We start from the raw sequence: 17,852 nt of genomic DNA on the forward strand, positions 1-17,852 counted from the left end.
CAGCCTCCCTCTCTGTCTCCCAGTGCCCCCTCTGTCCCTAGTACCCCCTCTGTCCCCAGCCCCCTGTCTCTACTGGCCTCCCCTGAGGCAGGAGATCAGGTTAGAGAAGGCTTCCCAGGGACTGACTCTAACCACCATCCATCAAGTGTGGTGTGAGAAGGCACAGAAGCTATTTTTTACAGCCGAGGGCTCCAGAATTAGAGTCAGTTCTGTTCTGACTGCGGGAGTGGACTCCCTCCGCAGCCCGGACGGTCACCCTGATGATGGAAGCATCGCCTTGGCCGAGGTGACCACAGCTGGCCCAGAGGAGCCTGCCCCGTGCAGTGGCCACACGAGCCGCAGACAGTACGAGAGGTGGAAGGAATCCCCCAGCTCCTTTTCCCCTCTGCTGACCCTGAACCCGTGAAGTTTTCCAAAGAGCAAACTCTAGCCCTTTCTACCGACCCCTTCCTCTTCCTCACCGGGCAAGTCCTTTACACGGGTGCCCTCTCCTCGCCACAGCCCCCCGGGCAGGCCTACAGACCTGGCCACGTCCCCAGGGAACAGCCAGGGTCGCACACAGCCAGCTCCAGTGAAAAGGTGTTCCGGGGAGGAGCCCCTGCTGCTGGGGCCACGGCCAGTCCCTCACAAGTGCTGACACCACGCCAGCATCGGGCATGCACACACCCCAGCTGTGTGACCTTGAGACGAGGGCCTAACCTCACAGCGCCTCAGGATGCCACGCCGCCCCATGAGGTCACGCCGTCTGGTAATTAAGACCCACGGGCACAGAACGAGCTCGGCCCACCCTCGGCAGCCCTCGTGGTGAAGCCACCCACACGCCTTCTTCCCGAGACATGCACACAGGTGCTCGGCCAGGAGGCCGCGGTCTCAGAGGGACCCAGGGGGCCCTGGGCACCGGCACAGGTGTGTGTGCGGTATGGCACCTCATCTCCCTCACCACAGGGTCCAGTGGGCCCAGCACAAGGACGAGGAGGCCGGTCAGTGTCCTTCTGGCCCTGGGCCCTCTGACCCACCACATGGGAATTACAGTCCCTCGAGCTGGATGGGACCCCAAGAACCTCGAATCCCAACACTTCACTGGCCGATAGAAGCAGGAGTTGCCCCGATGCTCCTCCAACGACGAGAAACCAGGAACAGCATCTGGCTCCCGCGGTCTACACTCCCCAGGGGCAGACACGGCTCACGGCACACGGGAGGGGCAGGCGCCAGGGACCACCCCCACCGACCAAACAAAACCCCCTTCTAGTGCCCCCAGTGACTACCCTGATGGGCATGCGCACCTAGAAGGGAGCATTTTCTTGTATGTAAACTGTACATGGAGACGTTTTTTAAATAACAGACCCCCTTCTTCAACCTCCATGCACTAACTCCACTCTCAGATCACGAAGACACATTTCACAGAGAAAAGGAGGTTGTTACAGCTGCCGTGGGAGTTCCCACTGAACAAACTGCGGGGGGGGGGGGCTCCTCTGCGTCCCCACCAGGGCAGGGGGCCCCTCTCTGCACCCTCGTTGGGGCAGGGGACCCTCCTCTGCATCCCCACTGGGGCAGGGGACCCTCCTCTGCGCCCCCACCAGGGCAGGGGGCCCCTCCTCTGCATCCCCGTCAGGGCAGGGGACCCCTCCTCTGCATCCCCACCGGGGCAGGGGGCCCCTCCTCTGCGTCCCCGTCGGGGCAGGGGACCCCTCCTCTGCACCCCTACTGGGGCAGGGGACCCTCCTCTGTATCCCCACTGGGGCAGGGGACTCTCCTCTGCGCCCCCACCAGGGCAGGGGGCCCCTCCTCTGCATCCCCGTCAGGGCAGGGGACCCCTCCTCTGCATCCCCGCCGGGGCAGGGGGCCCCTCCTCTGCGTCCCCGTCAGGGCAGGGGACCCCTCCTCTGCACCCCTACTGGGGCAGGGGACCCTCCTCTGTATCCCCACTGGGGCAGGGGGCCCCTCCTCTGTGTCCCGGCGGGGCAGGGGGCCCCTCCTCTGCACCCCCACTGGGGCAGGGGACCCTCCTCTGCATCCCCACTGGGGCAGGGGACTCTCCTCTGCGCCCCCACCAGGGCAGGGGGCCCCTCCTCTGCACCCCCACTGGGGCAGGGGACCCTCCTCTGCATCCCCACTGGGGCAGGGGACCCTCCTCTGCGCCCCCACCAGGGCAGGGGGCCCCTCCTCTGCATCCCCGTCAGGGCAGGGGACCCCTCCTCTGCATCCCCGCCGGGGCAGGGGGCCCCTCCTCTGCACCCCCACTGGGGCAGGGGGCCCCTCCTCTGTGCCCCGGTGGGGCAGGGGCAGCCACCGGCCTCCGCATGGCTGAGGGACTCCACGGTGGCCCAGAGACCACGTGCTGTCACGGGATCCTGCCAATGCAGCTTCACCTCCTGTCTCTCAGCCAAGGGCTGAGGAAAGCCAGCGTGCCACCGAGGGAGCCGGGTGCCCCTCCACACAGCCCCGGGCCTCGTGGGGTCACAGAGGGCCTGGCCAGGCAGGGACCAAGGCCAAGTGCAGCCCCGCAGCTTGTGGCCTGACCCCAGGGAGGCAGCTGGTGGTCAGGCTGCTGAGAGAACCAGTGCCTCATCAGCTGTCTCATTCCACCCCAGGGAACGAGAGCAGCAGAGACCCCAGCCTTCCCTGAGGAGGAGACCCCCGCCCTCTCGGGTCATCTCTTAGGGCTCCATCGCAGACCCCATTAATGACGGAACAGTTACGTAACCTGGAGCAGTCCCTGCGCCTCCCAGACCTCGAAGCCCGCCAGCACCCCCGTGTGGCCTGTCCCCGCCGGTGCAGGCAAAGTCCTTCCTGCTGGAAAAACACTGCAAGAGACCATGGGGGCCCAAGGTTCAGGCCTGGGCGCCGCAGGTGGAGGGAGGCCCAGCACCAGAGGCCACAACCACAACCAGAAGCTGTTGGAGAAAGTCTTGCGAACCACACAGCCACGGGCTCTCCACACGAGCCACGTTCAAAAGACCCCCACGTGCCCCGAGCGGCACGGGCAGTGCTGGGGGCTCTCGCCACCGTGGCCGGTCCCGGACCCCAGCTCCCGGCCTCCCCGGCCCCTGCCCCCAGATGCCCACAAACCAAGGGGAGGCTGTGAATGGAGGGCTGCCCTCCAGGGGACAGGGGCGCTCCCAGGGTCCGCGACACACACGGTGACAAAGTAAAGCGGGCCAGCCAGGGCTAAGCTGCTGGGCGGGCCGGGGCTGCTAGCTCTGTCCTACAGGACAGGACACCCTGATCCCGCGTGGCAGGCAGCTACAGAGCGAGCAGGGCCATTGCCCAAGGGGGGAAGGCAGGTTCCCAGAGGGCCTCGTACAGCAGCCACAGAGACAACACGCTGCACGCGGTGGGCGCCAGGAACAGAGCCGAGCGCCCCACTTGTCGCGGTCACTCTGTGGGCCCTCACACTGCCTGGTCCATCGGTGTCCCCCGCGCCTGGGCACACAACCCCCCGCCCCCATCCCGCAGACAGGCTGTGGCTCCACACTGCACGGCTTCTGCCCCGGTGTGTGCGGCAGGCCGGGGTCCACAGGCTGGGGTCCCCGCGGGAGCGGGAAGGGGGCACAGCCGGCAGGAGAACCACCGAGGGCAGAAGTAACATGCAGACGGGGGGGGGGGGGGGCTGCACCTATGGTGAGAGCCCACCCATCGGAGAGTGCAGGGCCCCAGGGTGACCCAGGAGCAAACACACACAAGGCTGCCAGCGAAGGGGGGGAGGGGGGGGAATGGACGCGTGGTCCTGCTGTGAACATGGCTCTGGGGCCCCAGCCCGCCTCTTACTGCTGTGTGCCTTCCTGGCTAGCGATCCAACCTCTCTGTGCCTGTAAAATGGGGGAATCACAGCACACTGTGCACAGGCCAGCATGAAAATTAAACGACCGATTTCCCGTAAAAGACTTAAAACAGCGTCTGGCACCTACTGAGCACTGAACATCAGCTACGTTTAAAAACAAAGTCTACCGAACAAAATCCCCGCGGCCAGGGGCCACTTCCCAGGCGGCAGGTGGCCTTCACCCCTCGTGGCTCCATCCAATGGCAGTCGTGCTGTGCTGCTTCCTGAGGTTAAAAGCTCGCCAACCTCCCACCCCACCGAGCCCAGCAGGGGACCTGCCCATCCCCACTTTCTGATGAAGAGAACAGAAACTGGTGGGGCTCGGGGCCAGCCCAGGCCTCTCCCTGCACTCAGGTCCCCGCTCCCTCGGGCCCCCTCCCAGCCGGCTCCCCACTAGCAGAGTCCAGATCACCGGACACACCGCGGCACCCTGAGGTGACGGGACGTGGGGACCCAGCAGCAGGCCAACCAGACACGGGGTTTGGCCAGTGAATGAGGCACAAGGCCATGCGTCCCTGTCGTGGCCGTCACACACGGGAACAGGATGAAAGACTGAGGGGGAACGGGCTCTTTACATCCTTTCAAAGTGTCCCCCAACGGGTACAAACCACCCGCAGAGGCGTGGGGGCCGGCGGAACGGCGCCGCGTGGCCCCCAGCACTGGAAGCACGGGGGACCTTCAGCCAAGCTGCCCCAGGACCCCCAGGACAAAGGTCCGGAACTGAGCCCTGGGAGCGGACGGCCAACGGCGAGGGCAGCTCTGGCGTGGTGAGGCCGCAGGCGCCAGGCTCGCGGGACCAGGCCGCGCTGTGGCCATGGAGGCACAGGTCCTGCCTTCCAGAGGGAACACTGGAGGACGTGGGTGTCACCAAGCACCGAGTCAGCAACTTGTTCTCCAACAGCTCGAAAACACACTACCAGATTCCCACCTTAACTCTACGGTCTCTCAAAAAAGTTTTAAATATTTAAAAATCAACTCTCCGTGAAAACAAAACCACCCCGGGTCAAAGTGACACTCAGCTCTCACCACACTGCTCCCCTGGAAGCTCCCCGTCCCCCGCCCCTGCCCAAGCACCTGTGCTTGTCTCTGTGACCCTGCCGAGTGCCCGCTCAATCCAGGGACACAGGGACACAGCCCTGACCTACGACCCCACGTCCCCGAGCTCACACTCCAACAAGGAATAGGGGGACGCCAGGCTCTGGGGGGGGGGGGCATGTGGCGCCTGTGGGGCCACCAGAGAAAGCTCAGGACAGGGGCTGTGGGGCTCCTGCTGTGCAGGAGGGAAGCCACAGGGCAGGGGAGGAGGTGGCTTGCAACCACTCTGCCTGGACAGGGAAACAGGGTTAGAGAGACAACAGCGCCATCTGGCTGTAGGACTGCAAACGCCCTCGTCAGCCTTCAGAGCCGGGGTTCACTGTACCGAGCCACCTTTGCCCCATCCGCCCACACCCACCCCCACCAGGCGGGCCAGGGGACCAGCGGGCCGCTGCTGTGAGACACAGATCCAGGGATCCAGAGGCCCCAACCCACCCGAGGGAGCTGAGCACGACTGAGCAGTGAGCCGGAGCACCGGCCCTCACTGAAAAATGCTCTCAGAGAGTAAGCCCATCACGTCCTCGTGGCTGACCCCCCAGCAGAGGTGAGCCCGTCTTGGGTTCCGTGACGGGCTGGCCTTTCTGGCACCCCTCAACTGCAGCAGCCTTTTCCTTTTATCCCACTGCATTTCTGGCTCTTTCTTTTGCTGCTAATTTCTGGTTAGTGGGCATCCTACACTGGACAAGAGGCCACAGGCTGAGGCCCCGTGCCCTGCACCAACAGTCCAGCAGGAGGCCGGTCACCCCGGCCAACGGTCCCGCAGACAAGTGCTTGAGCAGTGACTCTCCACACAAGCACCCTGGACTCGGCGGAAAGAGCAAGGGAGGCCTTGACACAGAGGGACGGGGACGTAGTTTTACCCCAAGTCAAAACAGCACCCTCACTTACAATTACAGTTTGAAGGCTACCTCTAAAAACTCAACGGAGGACATGTCCTATTCACATGAACACGAAACCAACCAAGAAGCGGCCAGGCCCCGAGTCCAGCCTTCAGGGAAGCTCCAAATAAAAACAGACCGTGCTCTCCTGGCCCGAAACATCCCGTGTAATCCCGGCTGCCAGGGCTCCAGTCGGGTAACCCAGTGAATGGGACAGAGTGGCGACGTGAGGGTCTCTGCAGACGCTCTCCCCGGCAGAATAAGAGAACCGCTGTGAACTCTAAAACACCACCATTGACAATCTCTGGAAAGTGTCCTATGGCTGTACAGCAACGAAGAAACATCTACTTAAGAAAAGAGGGTTTGAGGGGCGCCTGGGTGGCGCAGTCGGTTAAGCGTCCGACTTCAGCCAGGTCACGATCTCGCGGTCTGTGAGTTCGAGCCCCGCGTCGGGCTCTGGGCTGATGGCTCAGAGCCTGGAGCCTGTTTCCGATTCTGTGTCTCCCTCTCTCTCTGCCCCTCCCCCGTTCATGCTCTGTCTCTCTCTGTCCCAAAAATAAATAAACATTGAAAAAAAAAATTAAAAAAAAAAAAAAAAAAAAAAAAGAAAAGAGGGTTTGAGACATGACCCCGCGTGACGAAAGCTCCACCCCGGGTGGGGCGGCCAGAGCTCCCAGTGCGGGCACAGACGCTTCTCACCTCCGGCTGGGCTCCCGCTCTCCTCCTGGCAAGAAGGGCAGACAAGTCAGGGCTCCCTGCCCACCGGGACGGACACTCCACCCCGGGCACAGCCAGCAGAGAGCACCGTCCTGACCCAGCTCACGGGGCTTACGGGTCCCACGGTGGGAGGAGCAGCACGCCGCCCCAGCACGGGCGCCAGAGCAGGGGTTCAGAGGTTCTGTCCCGGAAGCGGGGGGTGTGACAACAGCCAGTTCTGCAGCTCTCCCGAAAGGGAGAACCTCTGCTCAGAACACAGTACGAACAAGTTCAAGCCTCAGGGCGCTGACGGAACAGTGAGGAATCTGGTACCTGAGCAATTACAGGAAGCTGGAAGCTCCACTATGGCAACAAGGGAAACAGAGACCCGGTCGACGTTTACCAGACACGAACAGCCAAGGAGGGTCGTCCTGGGGACACAGCAGTTCTCAAAGACTGCCCTCAAGACGCCCCCTGACCCCCTGCCTGGCCTCAACTGGACCAGACCTGTGCACGCCCCAGCGTGTCATCAAAACCAACAGAGCAATCAGCTAGCCATTAGAGGAGCTAACAGGTGAGTGTGACAGCAGTGGGGGCAGATCACCCAGAGGCTTGGAGGGGACCAAGTGCCTCAACCAACCACAGCCTCACCTGGGGGAGGAGAGGTGCAGAGACAGCGCTCATCCAGCCAGGTCACTAACAAATTAGCCAACAAGCCTCCCCGCAGCCAGGGTCAGAGATCAGTAACTAGAGTTGCTACAGTATTTTGCAATACAGTTTTCAACAAAACATTGAGAAATGCAAAGAAATGGGAAAGGGGCCCGCACACAGAAGAAAAAGAAAAAGAAAATAAAAAACAAAATTGCTTTTGAAAGGGAACAGCTACCAGACTTAGCAGAATTGACTTCAAAACAGTTATTATGAATATGTTCAAAGAACTAAAGGAAATCAATCGTAAAGGATAAAGGAGGGCAGGGGTGCCTGGGTGGCCAGGTCAGTTGAGCGTCCAACTCTTGATTTCAGCTCAGGTCATGATCTCACAGTTCATGGGGTTGAGCCCCATGTCGGGCTCTGTGCTGACAGTGAGGAACCTTCTTGGGATTCTCTCTCTCTCTCTGTCTCTCTCTGTCTCTCTGCATGCCCCCCACCAAATAAATAAATAAACTTAAAAAAATTAAAACTAGAACTCCACATGACCCAGCAATTCCACTACTAGGTATTTATCCAAAGAAAACAAGAACAATAATTCAAAACGATGTGTGCACCCCTGTGTTTACAGCAGCATTATTTACGGTAGCCTAGATGTGGGTGCAGCCCAAGCGTCCACCAACAGGTGAATGGATAAAGAAGATGTGGTGTGGGGGCGCCTGGGTGGCTCAGTCGGTTAAGAAGATGTGATGTAAATATGTACGGTGGAATATTATTCGGCCAGAAAAAAGAAGGAAGTTCTGCCACTGGAACAAGGAGGGACCTTGAGGGCATTGTCAGTGAAAGAAGTCAGACAGAAAAAGACAAAAATACCATATGAGCTTATTTATATGTGGAACTCTAACAACAACAACAACAAAACAAAGCCACGATAAGCCCACGGACGCAGAGAACAGACCGGCGGTTGCCAGAGGTGGGGGGTTCAGGATGGTAAAATGGGCGAAGGTGGTCAAAAGGTACAAGCTTCCAGTTACAAAATAAGCCAGGGGGATGTAATTTACAGAAATGTGCCTACAGTTAACAATACTGTGGGGCGCCTGGGTGGCTCAGTCGGTTAAGCGTCTGACTTCGGCTCAGGTCATGATCTCGCGGTCCGTGAGTTCGAGTCCCGCGTCGGGCTCTGTGCTGACAGCTCAGAGCCTGGAGCCTGTTTCAGATTCTGTGTCTCCCTCTCTCTCTGCCCCTCCCCTGTTCATGCTCTGTCTCTCTCTGTCTCAAAAATAAATAAACATTAAAAAAACAAACAAACAAAAAACAATACTGTGTTGCACATTTGAAAGTGGCTTAGCGAGAGTAGATCTTAAAAGTCCTCATCCTGGGGCGCCTGGGTGGCGCAGTCGGTTAAGCATCCGACTTCAGCCAGGTCACGATCTCGCAGTCCGTGAGTTCGAGCCCCGCGTCGGGCTCTGGGCTGATGGCTCGGATTCTGGAGCCTGCTTCCGATTCTGTCTCTCCCTCTCTCTCTGCCCCTCCCCCGTTCATGCTCTGTCTCTCTCTGTCCCAAAAATAAAATAAAACGTTGAAAAAAAAATTAAAAAAAAAAAAAAAGTCCTCATCCTAAGAAGAAAATATCTTGTAACCATGTCAGATGACTGACGTCAACTAGACTCACTATGTACAACACACGCATTTCACAACGTACTTCACCACATATGCAGTACATACGAACGTCCAATAACATACACCTGAAAGTGATGTCATGTATCGATTACACCTCAAAAAACTTTAATTAATAAAGAATTGGTACCAATTTTTCACAACTGAAAATGGAAGAGGAGGGAACACTTCCCATCCCCAACCTGCCTTACGAGGCCAGTACTGTCCTGATATTAAAACCACAGTCACGGGGCGCCTGGGTGGCGCAGTCGGTTAAGCGTCCGACTTCAGCCAGGTCACGATCTCGCGGTCCGTGAGTTCGAGCCCCGCGTCAGGCTCTGGGCTGATGGCTCGGAGCCTGGAGCCTGTTTCCGATTCTGTGTCTCCCTCTCTCTCTGCCCCTCCCCCGTTCATGCTCTGTCTCTCTCTGTCCCCCAAAAAATAAATAAACGTTGAAAAAAAAAAATTTAAAACCACAGTCATCACACACACACACACACACACACACACGCACACCAATATCTCTTGTGAACATGGACACAAAAATCTTTAACACAATACTAGCAAACAGAATCCAGCATCTTATAAAAAGGGTTACACATCATGGTCAGGTGGGACGTATCCCAAGAATGCAATGTTGGTTCAACATACAAAAATCAGTCAATGTAGAATAAAGGACAAAAACCACATGATCATCTCAACAGACACAGAAAAGCAGTAGACAAACTTCAACGTTGTTTCAGGACTACAACAAACAAACGAAACAACAAACTCAGAACAGAAAGGTTCTTGCTTCCGCTAATCTGAGGCATCTGTGAGAACCCACGGCTGACATCACACGTAGTGGCGAAGGGATGCCGTCTCGCTCAACTCGGGAGCAAGACCAGCTCGGCCAGGCTCACCGTTGTAGCCATTTCGGACTCTAGGGTAATTAGGCAAGAAAAAGAAAAAGTATCCAGACTGGGAAGGAACAAGTAAGCGTATCTCCATTTGCGGAGGATGTAATCTTACATACAGAAGTCCTAAAGTATCCACTAAGAAGCCAACAGCACCAATAAACGAGACGCACGAAGCTGCAGGATACGAGATCGACGTATGAAAATCTATTTTATTTCTAGGAGATAGCCACATGCAATGCGAAATGAAATCAAGAAAACAATTCCGTTCGCCACGGCAGCAAAAAGAACAGACTTAAAAGCGTTCGGAAACCTGAACTCCGACCACCTCCTTGTCCCCGCCTCTCTCCTACCCTCCCTCCCTCTTTCTCTCACACTCACACACACACAATGGGCAGGTTTCTAGGAACTAGTTCACGCTTAACAGTAGCAGGCCATGTGTTGGTTAGTTTGCTGGGGACGTGGGCGCGCTGGTACCATGAGGCGCACGCGCGGGGCAAGCATGGCCGTGAGGGCTGAGCGGGGACAGAGCCGCACAGAATGAACGAAGCAGGGGCTCCAGCGGGCGGGCAGCCTCGTGCGGTGTGGTACGTACCCAGATATGACCGCCGGGGCGGGGGCTTGATTGCTTCATCCTGGGTGTCCGCAGCTACATTTAAAAAGAGAGAAAAACAGAAAGGAGGAAGAGAAGAGAAAAACAGACCGATTTTAACACGGGCAAGCGGCTGTGTCTCCCAGTCCATTTTGCATTTCCTTTTTTAAGAAACACCGGAAAAGAAGGACAAGATCTTGGTGTCTGAGTTTGAGGAAGTTTACTTTCTGAGTGATTTTCCTCCAAACCTACCCTCTTCCAATGTAAGTCCCCGGGGAAGGAGGAGGAAATCTCGGGCCAAAACGAAAAGTCACCACATTTTCACTGAATTTCTAAGGTCAGAGATGGCATAAAGCCCACGGCTTGCCTGCTCTGCTGACAGAGACAGCAGGCGGTACCCCCATTGCCCCTAAGAGCTCGTCCATACACAAGCTCTGACTGCAAGACAGCTGTCCCAGGTCAAAGCTCTTCAGAAGGCTGCCTGATAAAGCCGTTTTCAGAGGACACTCAACAAAATGCCCTCTGGGAACAGGGAGCTAGTGCAGCATGTGAACTGGCCAAGCGTGCGGCTCAGAGGCGACGGCCCGTTACATCGGGGGTACAGCGGTACCCTGACCGCTCCCTGAGCCCCGCCACAGCACCCAAGACAAGCACGCGAGGCCTCCGTTCGGAGGGAGCCCAGCCCCACCCGAGTCCCCCCCCCTGCTCCGCACTGCCCAGGACGCAGCCCGCGGCCCTTGAAGACTCGGCCAGAGTCCCTCCACGGTGGGAAGAGTGAGACTCAGGCAGGCACTGGACCTGGCCACAGAACGGGGGGCAGGTGTGTGTCATCCGCCCCAGGCGAGGCAGGCTCCGCCTACAAATGGACATTTTGCAAGTAAACGGCTAAAAGAAAATGCCAGACTGGCTATGTGGGCTTGGGGACGGCACATGCCCACAGACCCTGCTGACCAGGAGTCGCTGCCCCTCCCACCTGAGGGTTTCTTGACCCAGCAGCACCACCTCCGGGAACCGCTGGGCTCTGAATAGCCAGACTCAGCTGGACTTCCTCAGCTTCCTGCATCTGTTTCTTGATTGAGGCCAAGTTTACTGCTCACCGACACTTCCTCTAAAGATCAGGGTCCCAAAGTGGAAGGGGAGGGAAGGAAGGGGATGCGGGAGGGACGCTCATCGTGGCTCCGGTGCAGTTCAGACACACCCATGCCGTCTCCCCTCTCGCCTCGGGCCCGATCGTGCCCGGCACACAAGCTGGAAACATGCCAGGCAGCAGGGCAAGGCCAGGGTGGAGGCCCGGAGAGTGCGGCCGGGGGCCTCTCGGGTCACAATGATGGGGGAAGGAAAGGCAGCAGCTGGTAGGGGATGTGGGTCAGGGTGGGAGGTCTGCCCTGTGTCAGACTTTCCGGAGGACAGAGTCAAGCCACCTAAGGTTTCTCGGCTAGAAAGCAGTGAGATCAGGCCTACACCTTAGAGAATCATCTCTGCGCAGGACAGACGGGAGGAGGGCCAGTCCCCAGGCTGAGAGACCAGGGGGCATCGTCCACAATCACATACTTTCAGGCATCTGTGAACACCCACTCCAGGCACCGAGGTCCAGAAACAGCCTCAGCAACGTGTCCACATCGTCCCCATCGGAGGCGGCGCGCATGTCCTCGCCCCTTGATTACGGGGGGCCTGTGACCACTCCATTCTGCAGAAGCGACGCATGCTTCCCAAGACCAGAGCACAGACACGGCTTCCACCTGGTTCCCTCTCACGCTCCCCTTGCGACCTGGTTGCCATGCCGCGACGAAGCTAGGAAGCTTAGGCCACAAGAGAAGGCCACGTGAAGATCTCCCAGCAGACCCCCAACACGGGAGCAACTGAGAGAAAGGGAGGGACCTAGAGGGTGAAAGACACAGAAAGAGGGAGGGAGGCAGGGCCCCGGCAAATGGCCAACCACACTGTCGCTGTCCAGCCAGACTCGTGAGCGTCACTGCGTCCTTGCAAATCACCAAGCCTGGGGTTACTTGTGGAGTAGCCACAGAGACTGGAACAGAACCTGACGGGACAGAAGTCTGGGACGAGCTCAGACAGAAGTGGCCGTCCTGGATGCCACGGGACAGCAGGAGGGAGGGCCGGTGAGCTGACCAGAGGCCAGACCATCAACCGCTCCCAGGGGCTTCTGGGCTTTGTCACAGTGTGAGAGCCGCTGCAGTGCGCGAGGGTTGGGGGGGGCGATGGCCACAGGTGGCTCACACGATGCCCTAGAGACCAGGGGACCGGGCGGAGGTCCAGGCAAGGAGAGACAAGACCTACATCAGGGTCGTGGCTGTGGACAGGGCAGCTCAGGATTTGTAGCCTCACGTCCAAGGACATCAATAAGCCCTCGAAAATACAGACTGGTTTACAGACAAACATTGTACTGAGTGGGGGTGGGAGTCCTCAGCTTTCATTGTCGGAATGGAATGTGACCCTCCCCGCCCAAGTTTTTAGTTTAATGCAGACATAACCACATATCATGAAGGATTCACTCGTTGAACGTGTACAATCAAGTGGTTTTTAGCACGTTCGGACCTGTACGACCACCACCGCAGTCTTGGAACACTTCCGCCCCCCACAACAGAGCCCCGTCTCCGTGAGCAGCACCCCCCGTGCCCCCACCCGCCTCCCCAGCCACCTCCATTCTGGAAGCGGACTGTTGAGACTTGGGGCAAACGTCGAGTGAATGTGACTGAGTCGCAGACAATTGCTCTCTCTTGAAGAAGGAACAAGTGAGCCCCTGTGTGCCGCTGGTGGTACCGTTCCCAGAGCCGATAAGCCACGTCATCTGGCGGTAAGAACATGTCATCCCGGGACCCCCGACAAAACAGCGTTCCAGGAGCCTCCTCACCGAGACCCCTGCGAGCAGGGACAAAGCAAGTGGCTCTTTCATTCTCGGCCCGTGGAAGATCAGAGCCACGACCGAAGAGCTCGGTGAAGGGTCACAGGGCGCGTCAGCACGCACACCTGAACTATTTCATCTGCCACGAATCTCCCAGCTCCACCCACTGAAAAAGCCAAAACCCACCCCCAATCCACAGCTGTCCCAGGGGCCAGACCGTGGTCTCCACATGCCACAGCCCAGTGCCACAAGCGCTCCTGGGAGAAACGGCCGAGTCCAGGTCTGGGGCAGGAACAGAAGATGACGCGCCCAGAGCACCCTGTCACACCAGGGACACGGCTCCGAGGGACCACTCGTCTCTGCCGAAAAGTCAAGAGCTGACCGGAGAGGCTCCCGCTGGCAGATGGGTGGGTCCGCGGGGCCTTGAAGGGACACGACAATGGCAATCAGGCGAACACATCAAATATGTTCACATCCACACACTCGGAAGAGTGGAAAAACAAACGTGAACGCAGCTGCAGGATGTGAGGGACCAATTCTGAGAACTGGCAGATAAAGAGAAGGAAGCAATTACCTGCCTTTAATTTATAAATTACACCCTGGATAACTGCACTGCTAGAACAGCATTTCCAGGGAAGTTCCTCTTTGGAGAAGCCCCGTGGCTAACAGCCGAGCGAAGGCTGACGGGGCATCGGTGTTCTGCAGCCCCACGACTGATGGGTTTAGGCACGGGGCACCCTCCACCACCCACATCCAAAGTCAGCCAAGGTGACGGGATGTGCCCCTTGTGGAAGAAACAACAGTCCGGCAAAAAGGAGCCAGACCTAGATCTGACCAGACCTCTGGATCCAATTAGCTTCTCAAAACGTGTTTCACAGGGCGTCCCGGAGACAGGAAGCCTCGACGCGCCACCACGGGGTGTGGCAGAAGCCAGGCGGGGCCGCCTCCGTGCAGCCGCGGAGTCTGGTCCACACGCAGGCGTGGCTTGGCGGCAGGGCCGGGGTCTCAATTCCGCATCCCCACACTCGCCGCGTGTACCGCTCAGGCCACAGACGGAGGGCTGGTGCACAGCAGGCACCACGTGCAGGGCAGACAGCAGACACGTTTCGAGGAACAAGGGACGTCAGGGAGAACCTGCGGCTGACCTCGGCGTGCCGCCTCGACTGCGGCCCGCGGACAGAAACCAGCCCCGAATCGGGAAGTGAGGAGGAAGCCGCACACTTACACAAATACTGGGTCTTTGACAATTAAGGGATTACTTTTTTACGGCTGAAAATGGTATTATGGATACTTTTTCAAGTCCTTATCTATTAGAGATCCGTTATGAACTATATACAGACTATGTGTGGGATTTGCTTCAAAAACTGCAGGCAGGCGATGTGAACAGGGTCTCGGGACAGCTGGAGGCGGGTGTGATTACTGGGGGGGGGGGGGGGGGGGGGGCTCGGACACGCTCTCCCCGACTCCATGTGTGTTCGAGGTTCTCCACGAAAAAACACGAGGGACGAAAAGGAAACATACAGCACACGCAAGCCACTTTGGACCTCACGCCCTCTGTGCGGCCACACGGAGAGTCCACAGCAGCTTCTGGAGATCTCCCCCTGAAGCCTGTGGGCCCGGCCCCCTCGGACCCACAGCCCAGTCTGACCTCCCCCGGGTATGAGCGAGGGCACGGAAGGAACCCCCGATGTCACCTCTGGACGGCTGGGTGGAAAGCTCTTTGCTTTTACTTCACGTTCCTCTCGTCCCCAAAATGTCGACAATGACCAGGTACTGCTCTTCATAATCAGATAACAGATCACGTGTTAATTTGATAAGCAACCGGCTTTTTCTCCTTTAATTCCAGTTGTTTCTTTAACCCTAACTTCTGAGCTGAACTGATGACCTTCAAAATTAAAAACCTTTATAAAAGACAGCTGTAAAACATTTAAGCTTTTATTTTATTTTATTTTTTAGACTGACTGTCCTATGGAAACCCTGAAATACGGCTGTTGAACGTGTCTTCGTAAGTTACTTGACTGTGCCTGCTCGGTGTGCCTCCAGCACCCTCCCCAACGCCCCACTGACAGCCTCCAGGAAGCGGGGACCGCAGGCCTTCCCCAGCAAGGCCCAGGGCGCAGCCGCTCCTGCGATCTCAGGGCTTCCCAGCCCGAACTGGTTGGTGTTTTCATACCCTACCCTCCCACTTCCGGCAGAGGAGAGGAAATAAACCCACAGGTTCCTTAAAAGCTTCCTGATGAGTGTGCTGTGTACCTCACACACGGTAGACGCAAATATACGGAACCCTAATTCCATTCGAGAATTAAGTAGGGGCGCCTGGGTGGCTCAGTCGGTTGCGCTTCCGACTTCGGCTCAGGTCAAGATCTCACAGTCTGTGAGTTCGAGCCCCGCGTTGGGCTCTGTGCTGACAGCTCAGAGCCTGGAGCCTGTTTCAGATTCTGTGTCTCCCTCTCTCTCTGACCCTCCCCCACTCATGCTCTGTCTCTCTCTGTCTCAAAAATAAACATTAAAAAAAAATCAAAAAAAACCCAATTAAGTATGAATCTCAAGATCTCTCAAACACTGTATCCCGGATCCCAGGATACGATCCCAGGATGCGGAGTTTAGGGTAGATTCTCCCCCTGAGGCCGTCTGGGGCCCAGCAGAGAGCCCAGGGGTCAGGAGCCTGGTCCTCCGTACCCCACCAGAGCCCCGGCAAAGTGGAGGCCGGCAGGGCAGGCCAACTGCCCCCACAGTCCTGGCCGTCACCAGCAGACCGCTGCTCCCGCTGCAAGGTCAAAGCCCCTGCAGCCCCGCCCACCTGTACGTCTGCGGATTTCCAGCCAGCCCTTTGGCCAGCTGCCAACGCCCACCAACAGACACCCACCAGACGCTGCAGACCTCACAGCTGCCATAACAGGTTACCCCAAACTCGGCGGCCGACAACACAGACTTATCACCTCACTATTTGGGAGACCAGAAGTCTGACGTGGGTCTCACTGGGCTAAAGTCAGGGCATATTCCTTCTGAAGTTTCCAGGCAAGAACCCAGGTCCTCCCGTGCATCCAACCTGTTGGCAGAATTTGGATCCTGGAGGCTGAGGCCCCCATGTCCCTGCTGGCCGGAAGATGAAGGCTGTTCCAGCCTCAAAGGCTTGCTGTGCTTTTGGCCCCTAGCCATTCCCCCACGTCCAAAGCCAGAACCACGTCCTCCTGACGTCCATCCCTGACGGGCTCTCCTCTTCCACTCCACGGGCCCGGCGGACCCTGGGTCCACCCAGACAGTCCAGGCCAACCTCCCCCCGCCTCCGAGGCCTCACACTCACCTTGCCTGCAGCCCCTGTGTCCCGCGAGGTGGCACCACGGTTGCCAAGTGTGGGCGAAGCGGGCTCCATTAATTGGCTCATCACAGAGAGGGTTACTTGCCAAAATTCAGATGGCAGCCCTATCCCTAGAAACCGGGATTCACGGTCTTAACCCAACCCGTTCTAGTTAACCAGAAGAGAAATGCTGCTTTTGGAAGAATCTACATAGAGCACTGGAAGTCAAGACAGAACGAACCCCCGGGACAGGAGAAGAGAGGCCCGGCTTCCCGCTGACAAGGTCGGCCCCCGCCTCACCCTCACTGTACCTACGTTCCCGTATTTCAGCAAGGTCACATAAATGTTAAACTCCAGGACTGTCCAGGGCCCGGACGCTCGCACACCTGCAGGATATCTGGCACCCCACTTCATCCGAGCTTACACCCCATTTCGCACAAGATCACAAAACCCAGGCTCATGATTCAAAGCCTGAGGCTCAGGACACCAAGCAACTGTGGGCACCGCGTGCCCGCTCCCGGCGCTCCTCTGTCCCTGGGGCAGGAGGACCGTTACTGACGCCCCCCACACCGGCGCTCTGCAGCCGGCCTTGAGACCCTGCGCACACGAAAGGTGGGGCTCCCAGATCACAGACAGAAGCGGGCGGGAGCTGTGCCAGCAGAGAAAACTGCTAGGTAAGAGCAAGTAAAGGGCCCAGCCCCTCACCTCTTAAGGGACCGGCCGGACACGCCCGCTCTCAAGGAAGGACCAGCGATACAAGCAGCCCCGCCTCCGGTGCGATTTCCCAGGTCACAAGAGGGAGAGACGAGAAAGAACAAACACACAACAGAAGCACACGGTGCTGATCTCTACAGCTGACGTGACACTAATCGGTCCAGGCCACCCGTCAGAGCTGGAGGCTGACCTATTTTCTACAAAGACTGAAATTAGCATACCTTCGTCTCTAAAGACAGAAGCTACAGGGGGAAAGGGTCCGCTCAAACGGAAAGAAAATCGCCGTCAGGAATAAAATTCAGGGGCGAGACCTCAAGTCCACAGGAGTCCCCAAAGTAAACAAACTAGCAAAAACGCTTCTCTGAGCAACAGTGGAGATAAACACACACTATTTCAGACAAAATCAAAGCGAGAGCTGTCTTCAATTTAGTAACTAGAAGAAAACCAGAAGTAAGGCATCAACCCCCTGCGTGTTCAAACACAGAACATCAGCTGAGGAAGAGCTTTTTCAAAGGAAAAGGCAAACACGCGAAGAATTTTCTCTTTGCTGGGCCACAAACAGTCACGGAGCAGCGCGGGCCGAGCATGTAACCCGTCCTGCCCACGCCCCAGGGGACACCCCACCTGGCGCCACAGCAGCATGACTCGGGGTGAATGTTCAGTGAGGTGTGTGAGAAGATCCCCGCTACCCCAGCCACA

General features: G+C 57.8%; 1 protein-coding gene across 16 annotated transcripts in view; it reads right to left on the minus strand.

The window, feature by feature from the left end:
• SLC66A2 (solute carrier family 66 member 2) overlaps positions 1-17,852 on the minus strand; it is a 53,717-nt gene that overhangs the window by 26,922 nt on the left and 8,943 nt on the right. For 11 of the 16 annotated variants that reach the window (XM_030292544.1, XM_030292554.1, XM_030292549.1 and 8 more), the window contains one exon: positions 10,285-10,338. The exons of the other annotated variants lie outside the window; for them this stretch is intronic. In XM_030292544.1, the coding sequence (XP_030148404.1) occupies positions 10,285-10,338 (54 nt within the window). The remainder of the gene's footprint in view (positions 1-10,284; positions 10,339-17,852) is intronic. 16 annotated transcript variants of the gene reach the window in all.

The sequence above is a fragment of the Lynx canadensis genome, chromosome D3 (assembly GCF_007474595.2).
Source record: "Lynx canadensis isolate LIC74 chromosome D3, mLynCan4.pri.v2, whole genome shotgun sequence".
Classification (NCBI taxonomy): Eukaryota; Metazoa; Chordata; class Mammalia; order Carnivora; family Felidae; genus Lynx; species Lynx canadensis.